This window comes from Coregonus lavaretus, assembly GCF_964263955.1.
Source record: "Coregonus lavaretus genome assembly, chromosome: 39".
NCBI lineage: Eukaryota > Metazoa > Chordata > Actinopteri > Salmoniformes > Salmonidae > Coregonus > Coregonus lavaretus.
The window spans coordinates 8,144,781-8,160,788 of NC_140026.1; the positions used below are offsets into that span (position 1 = coordinate 8,144,781).

The 16,008-nt window shown below is 40.7% G+C and overlaps 1 protein-coding gene across 1 annotated transcript in view; it reads left to right on the forward strand.

Annotated features, from left to right (window-relative positions):
- Positions 1-16,008, forward strand: part of LOC311112684 (uncharacterized protein) — a gene marked incomplete at both ends in the record, with an annotated part of 156,042 nt that overhangs the window by 106,470 nt on the left and 33,564 nt on the right. The window contains 13 exon segments of the mRNA XM_084155817.1: positions 283-373; positions 560-847; positions 3,050-3,139; positions 3,409-3,479; positions 3,896-4,087; positions 4,538-4,555; positions 4,557-4,613; positions 4,615-4,708; positions 5,611-5,703; positions 5,927-6,031; positions 6,562-6,659; positions 12,463-12,613; positions 13,018-13,131. Coding sequence (XP_084011943.1) covers positions 283-373; positions 560-847; positions 3,050-3,139; positions 3,409-3,479; positions 3,896-4,087; positions 4,538-4,555; positions 4,557-4,613; positions 4,615-4,708; positions 5,611-5,703; positions 5,927-6,031; positions 6,562-6,659; positions 12,463-12,613; positions 13,018-13,131 — 1,462 coding nt within the window.

Genomic DNA, 16,008 nt, shown 5'->3' on the forward strand with positions numbered 1-16,008 from the left:
AACCTTTATATCCGATTACTGTTACAGGTGACCAGTGGTGATAGCAGACTGTGCAGTATCAGACTGTGACCACTAGATGGTGATAGTAACCTTTATATCCCATTATGTAGCAGGTGACCAGTGGTGATAGCAGACTATGCAGTATCAGACTGTGACCACTAGATGGTGATAATAACCTTTCTATCCCATTATGTAGCAGGTGACCAGTGGTGACTGCAGACTGTGCAGTATCAGACTGTGACCACTAGATGGTGATGGTAACCTTTCTATCCCATTATGTAGCAGGTGACCAGTGGTCCACCAACAGTTGGGCCTACAGGAGAACCTGGGCGTCCTGGGGAGATAGGAAGGAAAGGAGACAGAGGACAACCTGGTAGGTACTCTATATTCATAAAGTTAGTCAGAGCTGATCCAGGATCAGGATTGCTTTTCAGATTATAATGAATAAGATTATATGAACACAGAGGACCTGGTCCTAGATCAGCACTCCTACTTTAAGGGGCTTGGTGAACCCAGTTTTCATGGTGATCATTTCCCTTTGACACCCTGTCCTCCCCAGGTCTCTCGGGTCCTCCAGGTCAACCAGGAACCCCAGGTATTGGAGTTGGGGGCCAGCCCGGTTCTCCAGGCTTCCCGGGAGAGAGCGGCCAGAAGGGAGACGAGGGCCAACCAGGCATCTCCCTCCCCGGGCCCCCAGGACGATCTGGCGCCCGTGGGCAGCAGGGACCTCCAGGACCTCCTGGGCCCCCAGGGGTCTCCAATGGGGGTATTAACTGTACGGGAGGGGCCCCCGGGTTACCAGGACAACAAGGGAATACAGGGTTCCAAGGAGAGACCGGACAGAAAGGTGGGTCGGAGAGCGAGAGCGAGAGAGAGAGAGAGAGAGAGAGAATGTTTTTTTGTTTGTGGTCCTATGTGCACTGGCGTACCAGACACCCCCCCTTAAATTGTGTGCCGCGCAATGGACATACAGTTAATGTACAATGCACAATTTCTCAGGAAAGTCTGGGTTACCAATATTCAGTAGCCTATAGAAAACAGTCGGGCCCGCAACCTGGACCTACAGGCCGTGGTTTGCACACAAAAAAGGAGGACTTCAGGAGACCAGGGGAGTCTCTCAAGTTGGATTTAATTTACAGTGGGGAAAAAAAGTATTTAGTCAGCCACCAATTGTGCAAGTTCTCCCACTTAAAAAGATGAGAGAGGCCTGTAATTTTCATCATTGGTACACGTAAACTATGACAGACAAAATGAGAAAAAAAATTCCAGAAAATCACATTGTAGGATTTTTTATGAATTTATTTGCAAATTATGGTGGAAAATAAGTATTTGGTCAATAACAAAAGTTTCTCAATACTTTGTTATATACCCTTTGTTGGCAATGACACAGGTCAAACGTTTTCTGTAAGTCTTCACAAGGTTTTCACACACTGTTGCTGGTATTTTGGCCCATTCCTCCATGCAGATCTCCTCTAGAGCAGTGATGTTTTGGGGCTGTCGCTGGGCAACACGGACTTTCAACTCCCTCCAAAGATTTTCTATGGGGTTGAGATCTGGAGACTGGCTAGGCCACTCCAGGACCTTGAAATGCTTCTTACGAAGCCACTCCTTCGTTGCCCGGGCGGTGTGTTTGGGATCATTGTCATGCTGAAAGACCCAGCCACGTTTCATCTTCAATGCCCTTGCTGATGGAAGGAGGTTTTCACTCAAAATCTCACGATACATGGCCCCATTCATTCTTTCCTTTACACGGATCAGTCGTCCTGGTCCCTTTGCAGAAAAACAGGCCCAAAGCATAATGTTTCCACCCCCATGCTTCACAGTAGGTATGGTGTTCTTTGGATGCAACTCAGCATTCTTTGTCCTCCAAACACGACGAGTTGAGTTTTTACCAAAAAAGTTCTATTTTGGTTTCATCTGACCATATGACATTCTCCCAATCCTCTTCTGGATCATCCAAATGCACACTAGCAAACTTCAGACGGGCCTGGACATGTACTGGCTTAAGCAGGGGGACACGTCTGGCACTGCAGGATTTGAGTCCCTGGCGGCGTAGTGTGTTACTGATGGTAGGCTTTGTTACTTTGGTCCCAGCTCTCTGCAGGTCATTCACTAGGTCCCCCCGTGTGGTTCTTGTGATCATTTTGACCCCACGGGGTGAGATCTTGCGTGGAGCCCCAGATCGAGGGAGATTATCAGTGGTCTTGTATGTCTTCCATTTCCTAATAATTGCTCCCACAGTTGATTTCTTCAAACCAAGCTGCTTACCTATTGCAGATTCAGTCTTCCCAGCCTGGTGCAGGTCTACAATTTTGTTTCTGGTGTCCTTTGACAGCTCTTTGGTCTTCGCCATATTGGAGTTTGGAGTGTGACTGTTTGAGGTTGTGGACAGGTGTCTTTTATACTGATAACAAGTTCAAACAGGTGCCATTAATACAGGTAACGAGTGGAGGACAGAGGAGCCTCTTAAAGAAGAAGTTACAGGTCTGTGAGAGCCAGAAATCTTGCTTGTTTGTAGGTGACCAAATACTTATTTTCCACCATAATTTGCAAATAAATTCATTAAAAATCCTACAATGTGATTTTCTGGATTTTCTTTTCTCATTTTGTCTGTCATAGTTGACGTGTACCTATGATGAAAATGACAGGCCTCTCTCATCTTTTTAAGTGGGAGAACTTGCACAATTGGTGGCTGACTAAATACTTTTTTTCCCCACTGTAATGTACGCAGTTTGAGCTGGTCCAGAAAGGGATGTTTCAGGCTGCGCGACCAGGGGAGAACGACTGACCCCTCTCATTGAGTATCTCAAGTTGAAGGCCGACCGGAGTACCCCAAACATCAATGAGAGGGGCCAGTCATTCTCCCCTGGCTAAATGGTCGATATTCTATTGATATTATTGTGGTGTTCTCGGGTTGTTTACCTCCAGAGTATTGTCATAGTAACATGGACAATAAGGAACTAATGTATAATTGATGTCGATCCCAAAACTGGGACTGTGTCTGACATCCATGACTGTCTGTCCGTCCGTCTGTCCGTCTGTGTTTCAGGTGAGAAGGGAGACACCTGCGTGAACTGTTTCTCCAGCCGCAACTGTGTCCCTGGAGCACCAGGCCCTCCCGGACCTCCCGGGTTCCCAGGTAAGACTGCACCCCTCTCACCTGGTCACCTATCTCTCTACCTGGTTCTGTATATCCTCACCTGGTAAGACAGAGTAGAGAGGAGAAAACAGACACCTGATTTGGCAATGTGCAGGCCACCGCAACACAATACTCTACATAACACCTCTCTCTCATGCTTCTCTCCTCCCACCTCCTCTTCTCCTTCTTTCATCCCTCTCTTCTCCCTCTCTTCTCCCTCTCTCCTCCTTCTCTCCTCCTTCTCTCCTCCTTCACTTCTCCTCTCTCAGGTCGACCAGGAGGACCAGGGGTTAAAGGTGACATAGGATTCCCAGGTGGCCCAGGGCCCTCAGGTTCTTCTGTAAGTACTTATTGCTTTTAATTTCCTACTTCCTGTTTTCAAACCTCCACTTCCTGTTTTCAAACCCCCACAATTCTAGGGACCAATGTTTCGGACTGTTTTATTGTTCAACATAAGAACATTGGATTTTTGCCCCACCTAGCTCATATTGACACTGGCTTGAAGCTGGTTTGAAACTGGGTCTACACTTAGAATACCTTTATAGTAGGCTAACCTAGAGGCTGACTAACTAACTTAGGGCCTGTTTCCCGGACACCAATTAGAGAATCTCCATTGAAAAAGCTTTTTAGTCTAGGATTAGGCTTAATCTGTGTCCTGGAAACTGTCCATAAGTGTCTATAATAGCCTTGACAGAGTATCTAACTGACCCCTCCATCCTTCCATCTCTCTCTCCTCCATCCCGCTCTCTACCCCAGGGTTTGCCCGGTCCCCAGGGTGCTCCTGGTTTCCCAGGAGAGAAGGGTGACCCAGGTAATGCTACTGCTTTGAACGGGGTGAGGGGAGACCAGGGAGACACAGGGCTTCCAGGACCCGCTGGCCTGCCTGGCCTGAACGGAAGACCTGGGTTGGATGGCGGTCCTGGAGCTCCTGGACTCAAAGGAAAATCTGTGAGTAGCGATGTGTTCCTCTCTCTCTCTTCCCTTCATCCATCCATCCATTCATCCATCCATCCCATCCAACCGTTCTTCACTCCCTCCATTTCTCCTTTACTCTATCCATCCTTCCATCCATTCATCCCTTCACTATTTCTCTTTCCCTCTATCCCTACCTCCATTTGTCTATCCATTCATTCATTCATCCATCCATCCATCCATCCATCCATCCATCCATCCATCCATCCATCCATCTATACCTCCATCCAACCATCCATCCATCCATCTCTCCCACAAGATAGCATTCTACATAACGCTCTCTCTCTCTCTCTCTCTCTCTCTCTCTCTCTCTCTCTCTCTCTCTCTCTCTCTCTCTCTCTCTCTCTCTCACTCTCTCTCTCTCTTCTCTCTCTCTCTCTCTCTCTCTCTCTCTCTCTCTCTCTCTCTCTTGCTCTCTCTCTGCAGGGATCTCTATTAGTGAAGGTGTGAGCGAGGACCTCCAGGTGAGCCCGGTTTGCAGGGTCTCCCAGGTGACAGGGGTGGCACCGGATCCCCCAGGCTTCGGCCCCCAGGGCCCCCCCGGAGAGAAGGGTGTCCAGGGTGTGTCGGGGAGAACAGGAACACCTGGAGCACCAGGTAAGATACGTTGGTTGATATTCTTGAAGACCAGGGATGTAGTAACTGAAATGTTGATAAAAGTGAGATACATTAACACATGGAGTCCAGGGATGTTGTGTATGTTATTTTTGTTATCATACATTTGCCATTAGCTGTGCCTGGCATCAATGACTACAACTGGTTACCATTAGCTGTGCCTGGCATCGATTACTCCAACTGGTTACCATTAGCTTGCCTGGCATCGATTACTACAACTGGTTACCATTAGCTTTGCCTGACATCGATTACTACAACTGGTTACCACTAGCTTTGACTGACATCGATGACAACAACTGGTTACCATTAGCTTTGCCTGACATCGATTACTACAACTGGTTACCATTAGCTGTGCCTGGCATCAATGACTACAACTGGTTACCATTAGCTGTGCCTGGCATCGATTACTACAACTGGTTACCATTAGCTTGCCTGGCATCGATTACTACAACTGGTTACCATTAGCTTGCCTGGCATCGATTACTACAACTGGTTACCATTAGCTTTGACTGACATCGATGACAACAACTGGTTACCATTAGCTTTGCCTGGCATCGATTACTACAACTGGTTACCATTAGCTTTGCCTGGCATCGATTACTACAACTGGTTACCATTAGCTTTGCCTGTCATCGATGACAACAACTGCTGCTCTTATAATAATATAATAATAATATGCCATTTAGCAGACGCTTTTATCCAAAGTGACTTACAGTCATGTGCGCATACATTTTTACGTATGGGTGGTTCCGGGGATCGAACCCACTACCCTGGCGTTACAAGCGCCATGCTCTACCAATTGAGCTACAGAGGACCACTCTTCTATGACTACAACTCTTGTACCCCAACTCCCTAATCTCTGACCCTTGACCTCTGACCTGTAGGAGGTAAAGGGGAGCCGGGTCAGACGATAGCAGAGAAGGGCCACCCAGGACCCCGAGGACAGGATGGAGACCCCGGTCTACCTGGAAGCCCAGGTAGATAACACCTGTACCTACACAGGTCTACATTCACCTGGATGGATAGAATTGGTACTTTAGCTTTCATCCAGAATGATGAGGTAGAAGGTAAAGTCGGTGGGAAAGTAACGGAGAGATGTTCGGTGTTGTTTGGGAGAATATTTGATGTAATTCTATGAGGTATACACTAGTGAACTGTTTAGTAGTAGTGTAGTAAATGTGTTCACTTCCGTGTCGACAGGTAACCCTGGCGGGCCAGGATTGCCCGGTTTCCCCGGGTCACCAGGTCCCAAGGGTGACCCCGGCCCCTCCGGCATCGGATTGCCAGGACCCCCCGGAGCTAAAGGTAAACACTAAATACATGGACAGACACAGTCTCACCTGTATGGTTATAATATGAACTCCAAGGTCCAATTTCCCGGACACAGATTAAGCCTAGCCCTGGACTAAGAAGGGTTTTCAATTAAGAATCTCTATTGAACATGCTTTTTGGACTGGGACTAGGCTTAAAGCCCTGATTTACAGTTGAAGTCGGACGTTTGCATACACTTAGGTTGGAGTCATTAAAACTCGTTTTTCAACCACTCCACACATTTCTTGTTAACAAACTATAGTTTTGGCAAGTCGGTTAGGACATCTACTTTGTGCATGACACAAGTAATTTTTCCAACAATTGTTTACACACAGATTATTTCACTTATAATTCACTGTATCACAATTCCAGTGGGTCAGAAGTTTACATACACTAAGTTGACTGTGCCTTTAAACAGCTTGGAAAATTCCAGAAAATGATGTCATGGCGTTAGAAGCTTCTGATAGATTAGTAAACTATTATCATCATCACTGACCTGTCATCTCACCTGTCCCCACCCGTAGGATTCCCTGGCTCACCTGGTGTGCCAGGTGGTCCCGGAAGTCCAGGTAGACCAGGTGTGGACGGGTTCCCCGGACAGCCAGGTGCACCTGGAGCTAAGGTACAGCCCCACAACTGTAGATAGAGACTACATTTACTACTGTAGATACAGACTAACACTACTACTATAGATACAGACTAACACTACTGCTATAGATACAGACTAACTATACTACTATAGATACAGACTAACACTACTACTATAGATACAGACTAACTATACTACTATAGATACAGACTAACACTACTACTATAGATACAGACTAACACTACTACTATATATACAGACTAACACTACTACTATAGATACAGACTAACACTACTACTATAGATACAGACTAACACTACTACTATAGATACAGACTAACACTACTACTATATATACAGACTAACACTACTACTATAGATACAGACTAACACTACTACTATAGATACAGACTAACACTACTACTATAGATACAGACTAACTATACTACTATAGATACAGACTAACACTACTACTATAGATACAGACTAACTATACTACTATAGATACAGACTAGCACTACTACTATAGATACAGACTAACACTACTACTATAGATACAGACTAACTATACTACTATAGATACAGACTAACACTACTACTATAGATACAGACTAACTATACTACTATAGATACAGACTAACACTACTACTATAGATACAGACTAACACTACTACTATATATACAGACTAACACTACTACTATAGATACAGACTAACACTACTACTATAGATACAGACTAACACTACTACTATAGATACAGACTAACACTACTACTATATATACAGACTAACACTACTACTATAGATACAGACTAACACTACTACTATAGATACAGACTAACACTACTACTATAGATACAGACTAACTATACTACTATAGATACAGACTAACACTACTACTATAGATACAGACTAACTATACTACTATAGATACAGACTAACACTACTACTATAGATACAGACTAACACTACTACTATATATACAGACTAACACTACTACTATAGATACAGACTAACACTACTACTATAGATACAGACTAACACTACTACTATAGATACAGACTAACACTACTACTATATATACAGACTAACACTACTACTATAGATACAGACTAACACTACTACTATAGATACAGACTAACACTACTACTATAGATACAGACTAACTATACTACTATAGATACAGACTAACACTACTACTATAGATACAGACTAACTATACTACTATAGATACAGACTAGCACTACTACTATAGATACAGACTAACACTACTACTATAGATACAGACTAACTATACTACTATAGATACAGACTAACACTACTACTATAGATACAGACTAACACTACTACTATAGATACAGACTAACACTACTACTATAGATACAGACTAACTATACTACTATAGATACAGACTAACACTACTACTATAGATACAGACTAACTATACTACTATAGATACAGACTAACACTACTACTATAGATACAGACTAACACTACTACTATAGATACAGACTAACTATACTACTATAGATACAGACTAACACTACTACTATAGATACAGACTAACACTACTACTATAGATACAGACTAACTATACTACTATAGATACAGACTAACTATACTACTATAGATACAGACTAGCACTACTACTATAGATACAGACTAACACTACTACTATAGATACAGACTAACTATACTACTATAGATACAGACTAGCACTACTACTATAGATACAGAATAATAGTACTACTATAGATACAGACTAACACTACTACTATAGATACAGACTAACACTACTACTATAGATACAGACTAACACTACTACTATAGATACAGACTAACTATACTACTATAGATACAGACTAACACTACTACTATAGATACAGACTAACTATACTACTATAGATACAGACTAACACTACTACTATAGATACAGACTAACACTACTACTATAGATACAGACTAACTATACTACTATAGATACAGACTAACACTACTACTATAGATACAGACTAACTATACTACTATAGATACAGACTAACTATGCTACTATAGATACAGACTAGCACTACTACTATAGATACAGACTAACTATACTACTATAGATACAGACTAACACTACTACTATAGATACAGAATAATAGTACTACTATAGATACAGACTAACACTACTACTATAGATACAGACTAACACTACTACTATAGATACAGACTAACACTACTACTATAGATACAGACTAACACTACTACTATAGATACAGAATAATAGTACTACTATAGATACAGACTAACACTACTACTATAGATACAGACTAACACTACTACTATAGATACAGACTAACTATACTACTATAGATACAGACTAACACTACTACTATAGATACAGACTAACACTACTACTATAGATACAGACTAACACTACTACTATAGATACAGAATAATAGTACTACTATAGATACAGACTAACACTACTACTATAGATACAGACTAACTATACTACTATAGATACAGACTAACACTACTACTATAGATACAGACTAACACTACTACTATAGATACAGAATAATAGTACTACTATAGATACAGACTAACACTACTACTATAGATACAGACTAACTATACTACTATAGATACAGACTAACACTACTACTATAGATACAGACTAACACTACTACTATAGATACAGACTAGCACTACTACTATAGATACAGACTAACTATACTACTATAGATACAGACTAACACTACTACTATAGATACAGACTAGCACTACTACTATAGATACAGACTAACACTACTACTATAGATACAGAATAATAGTACTACTATAGATACAGACTAACTATACTACTATAGATACAGACTAACACTACTACTATAGATACAGACTAACACTACTACTATAGATACAGACTAACACTACTACTATAGATACAGACTAACACTACTACTATAGATACAGACTAACACTACTACTATAGATACAGACTAACACTACTACTATAGATACAGAATAACACTACTACTATAGATACAGACTAACACTACTACTATAGATACAGACTAACACTACTACTATAGATACAGACTAACACTACTACTATAGATACAGACTAACACTACTACTATAGATACAGACTAACACTACTACTATAGATACAGACTAACACTACTACTATAGATACAGACTAACACTACTACTATAGATACAGACTAACACTACTACTATAGATACAGACTAACTATACTACTATAGATACAGACTAACACTACTACTATAGATACAGACTAACACTACTACTATAGATACAGAATAACACTACTACTATAGATACAGAATAATAGTACTACTATAGATACAGACTAGCACTACTACTATAGATACAGACTAACACTAGTACTATAGATACATAATAATAGTACTACTATAGATACAGACTAACACTACTACTATAGATACAGACTAACACTACTACTATAGATACAGACTAACACTACTACTATAGATACAGACTAACTATACTACTATAGATACAGACTAACACTACTACTATAGATACAGACTAACACTACTACTATAGATACAGACTAACACTACTACTATAGATACATAATAATAGTACTACTATAGATACAGACTAACACTACTACTATAGATACAGACTAACACTACTACTATAGATACAGACTAACACTACTACTATAGATACAGACTAGCACTACTACTATAGATACAGACTAACACTACTACTATAGATACAGACTAACACTACTACTATAGATACAGACTAACACTACTACTATAGATACAGACTAACACTACTACTATAGATACAGACTAACACTACTACTATAGATACAGACTAACACTACTACTATAGATACAGACTAACACTACTACTATAGATACAGACTAACACTACTACTATAGATACAGACTAACACTAGATACAGACTAACACTACTACTATAGATACAGACTAACACTACTACTATAGATACAGACTAACACTACTACTATAGATACAGAATAATAGTACTACTATAGATACAGACTAGCACTACTACTATAGATACAGACTAACACTACTACTATAGATACAGACTAACACTACTACTATAGATACAGACTAACACTACTACTATAGATACAGACTAACACTACTACTATAGATACAGACTAACTATGCTACTATAGATACAGACTAACACTACTACTATAGATACAGACTAACACTACTACTATAGATACAGACTAACACTAGATACAGACTAACACTACTACTATAGATACAGACTAACACTACTACTATAGATACAGACTAACACTACTACTATAGATACAGACTAACACTACTACTATAGATACAGACTAACACTACTACTATAGATACAGACTAACACTACTACTATAGATACAGACTAACACTACTACTATAGATACAGACTAACACTACTACTATAGATACAGACTAACACCTCTACTATAGATACAGACTAACACTACTACTATAGATACAGACTAACACTACTACTATAGATACAGACTAACACCTCTACTATAGATACAGACTAACTATATTACTATAGATACAGACTAACACTACTACTATAGATACAGACTAACTATACTACTATAGATACAGACTAACACTACTACTATAGATACAGACTAACACTACTACTATAGATACAGACTAACACTACTACTATAGATACAGACTAGCACTACTACTATAGATAAAGACTAGCACTACTACTATAGATACAGACTAACACTACTACTATAGATACAGACTAGCACTACTACTATAGATACAGAATAATAGTACTACTATAGATACAGACTAACACTACTACTATAGATACAGACTAACACTACTACTATAGATACAGACTAACACTACTACTATAGATACAGACTAACTATACTACTATAGATACAGACTAACACTACTACTATAGATACAGAATAATAGTACTACTATAGATACAGACTAACACTACTACTATAGATACAGACTAACACTACTACTATAGATACAGACTAACACTACTACTATAGATACAGACTAACACTACTACTATAGATACAGACTAACACTACTACTATAGATACAGACTAACTATACTACTATAGATACAGACTAACACTACTACTATAGATACAGAATAATAGTACTACTATAGATACAGACTAACACTACTACTATAGATACAGACTAACACTACTACTATAGATACAGACTAACACTACTACTATAGATACAGACTAACACTACTACTATAGATACAGACTAACACTACTACTATAGATACAGACTAGCACTACTACTATAGATACAGACTAACTATACTACTATAGATACAGACTAACACTACTACTATAGATACAGACTAACACTACTACTATAGATACAGACTAACACTACTACTATAGATACAGACTAACACTACTACTATAGATACAGACTAACACTACTACTATAGATACAGACTAACTATACTACTATAGATACAGTCTACTACTATAGAGACAGGCAGCAAGGTGGACCCGGAGCTAAGGTATGTACCACATCCCCACTACTGTAGATGGACTTAATTACTGTCATTTCCATGTACAGCAATGAGAATCCGAACTAGATAGCATTGGATCAAGCTAAGGTCAACATCAAATGTAGACCTAGTTATCTGACAAACACAGTTGACTCTGTTTACATTTGTCTGTGTTTGGATATTCATTTACGTTTTTCTTTGTGTGTGTGTGTGTGTGTGTGTGTGTGTGTGTGTGTGTGTGTGTGTGTGTGTGTGTGTGTGTGTGTGTGTGTGTGTGTGATAGGGAGAGCCAGGATTCGGGCTGCCAGGTCCCCAGGGCCCACCAGGCTTCCTCGGATGTAAAGGATTACCTGGACCCAAAGGAGACTCTGGTTTCCCTGGCAACCCCGGCTTGCCAGGACGATCCGGCTTTGACGGCTACCCTGGTGCCAAAGGTACGGTTCCAACTTCTGATGGTGTGGTCGGTTGGAGTTTGGTGCTTAGAAACACTGACTTTGTGGGTTTGATTCCCACATTGGTCACCTAATGTATACTGAATAAGTGTGTGTCAGTGGTTTCTGTCAGTGGTTTCGAATTAAAGTCATTTTTAAGATGACTATGTTATTATTTACTGTCTTTATATGTGAACAATATCATACTATAATCTAACCAAATATTTTCTGAACTGATTTTACCAGACACAGATTAAGCCTAGTTCAAGACTAAAAGCATGCTCAATGGAGAATCTTCAATAAAAGTTATCCTTAGTCCAGATATAGAGAATTTTATTAGCTAGCTAGTTTGTTAATATTGCTATATTAACAGTTGTGTGGTCTGTATCTGTCTGTCTGTCTCCCAGGTGACTCTGGAATCCCTGGTAGACCCGGAGCTTGTGGCCCTCCAGGATCACCCACCATCGGCTCCCAGGGTGTCCCCGGCCCTGTCGGACCCCCAGGACTTCTGGGTGTTCCAGGTAAGCCTTATAACGACAAACAGAACAGAGCTGACTTTTGACTAGCTGATTGATTAGAGATCGATAGAGTTTGATTCTGATATTGAGATTGTGATTAATATTGATACCATTGATTGAGATTTAGATTGATAGAGATTGAATCTGATAGATCTATTGATTGGAGATTGAATGAGTTTGATTCTGATTGAGATTGAGTTATAGCATTTGATTGAGATTGATAGCATTTATATGTGGTTATATCTTCTAGTATCACCATATTGTAGATGTAATGCTAAGAATTGTTATCATATTAAACCTATGCAAAGGAAAACCCATGTAATATGTGTATTTATGCAGCATTTTAAAACACATAGTTACAGTGAGGGAAAAAAGTATTTGATCCCCTGCTGATTTTGTACGTTTGCCCACTGACAAAGAAATGATCAGTCTATAATTTTAATGGTAGGTTTATTTGAACAGTGAGAGACAGAATAACAAAACAAAAATCCAGAAAAACGTATGTCAAAAATGTTATAAAACGATTTGCATTTTAATGAGGGAAATAAGTATTTGACCCCCTCTCAATCAGAAAGATTTCTGGCTCCCAGGTGTCTTTTATACAGGTAACGAGCTGAGATTAGGAGCACACTCTTAAAGGGAGTGCTCCTAATCTCAGCTTGTTACCTGTATAAAAGACACCTGTCCACAGAAGCAATCAATCAATCAGATTCCAAACTCTCCACCATGGCCAAGACCAAAGAGCTATCCGAGGATGTCAGGGACAAGATTGTAGACCTACACAAGGCTGGAATGGGCTACAAGACCATCGCCAAGCAGCTTGGTGAGAAGGTGACAACAGTTGGTGCGATTATTCGCAAATGGAAGAAACACAAAAGACCTGTCAATCTCCCTCGGCCTGGGGCTCCATGCAAGATCTCACCTCGTGGAGTTGCAATGATCATGAGAACGGTGAGGAATCAGCCCAGAACCTCACGGGAGGATCATGTCAATGATCTCAAGGCAGCTGGGACCATAGTCACCAAGAAAACAATTGGTAACACACTACGCCGTGAAGGACTGAAATCCTGCAGCGCCTGCAAGGTCCCCTTCCTCAAGAAAGCACATATACATGCCCGTCTGAAGTTTGCCAATGAACATCTGAATGATTCAGAGGAGAACTGGGTGAAAGTGTTGTGGTCAGATGAGACCAAAATCGAGCTCTTTGGCATCAACTCAACTCGCCGTGTTTGGAGGAGGAGGAATGCTGCCTATGACCCCAAGAACACCATCCCCACCGTCAAACATGGAGGTGGAAACATTATGCTTTGGGGGTGTTTTTCTGCTAAGGGGACAGGACAACTTCACCGCATCAAAGGGACGATGGACGGTGCCATGTACCGTCAAATCTTGGGTGAGAACCTCCTTCCCTCAGCCAGGGCATTGAAAATGGGTCGTGGATGGGTACTCCAGCATGACAATGACCCAAAACACACGGCCAAGGCAACAAAAGAGTGGCTCAAGAAGAAGCACATTAAGGTCCTGGAGTGGCCTAGCCAGTCTCTAGACCTTAATCCCATAGAAAATCTGTGGAGGGAGCTGAAGGTTCGAGTTACCAAACGTCAGCCTCGAAACCTTAATTACTTGGAGAAGATCTGCAAAGAGGAGTGGGACAAAATCCCTCCTGAGATGTGAGCAAACCTGGTGGCCAACTACAAGAAACGTCTGACCTCTGTGATTGCCAACAAGGGTTTTGCCACCAAGTACTAAGTAATGTTTTGCAGAGGGGTCAAATACTTATTTCCCACATTTAAAATGCAAATCAATTTATAACATTTTAGACATGCGTTTTTCTGGATTTCTTTGTTGTTGTTCTGTCTCTCACTGTTCAAATAAACCTACCATGATCATGTCTTTGTCAGTGGGCAAACGTACATAATCAGCAGGGGATCAAATGCTTATTTCCCTCACTGTATCCTGTTGTTTTCACCAGTTTATCTTGTGTTTGAGATGACTGAATATGTGTTATCCAGAATGTATTGTCTGAGTCATACAGTGGTATGTGCATGGTCACCCTAAGGCCTCTTATACTAATGTTAATTATGTATCTCAGTGGACTGGCTTTGTGGTTCAAGCTATGTTCCCATACTTGTTATTAGGCCAGTAACCCCACCCCACTGCAAGGCTTTTGAGCAGCAAAGGGTTTGTAAACAGTTTGTAAGTGGTTCACCTGTAAAGGGTTTGTTTGTTGAGCACTGAATGATGTCAACATGGCGATAGCATGTCTCTGTGGGTGATCCTGTCTCAGAGAGATGCATTATGGATTATCAGTCAGTGACGGTAACCGCACCCTGATCTTGGGAGTTCACTCTTCCTTCATCTTCATCTTCTCATCTCACCTCACAACAATCTTTTTCTGTTCTTCTTTTGCGTGTTGTCAATGTCTCTTTGGCGAATCCCACTTGTGTAGCTGTCAGCTATCACCCACCTGCACAATTCCACAAGTCCAACTTTCCTGTACTTGTTCTCCTCACTCTTAAACACAATTTACCTTTCTGGTTCAAGCCAAAACCTCACCAATAACTTCACACTCTCCTCTACCTGCCTGTTTCACAAAACAACTTACCAACCCCTTAGTCACCTCCACCCAGGGCACTCTCAGTTCTGAAGGCTCTTTCCTCATGTACAGTGGGGGAAAAAAGTATTTAGTCAGCCACCAATTGTGCAAGTTCTCCCACTTAAAAAGATGAGAGAGGCCTGTAATTTTCATCATAGGTACACGTCAACTATGACAGACAAAATGAGATTTTTTTTCTCCAGAAGATCACATTGTAGGATTTTTTATGAATTTATTTGCAAATTATGGTGGAAAATAAGTATTTGGTCAATAACAAAAGTTTC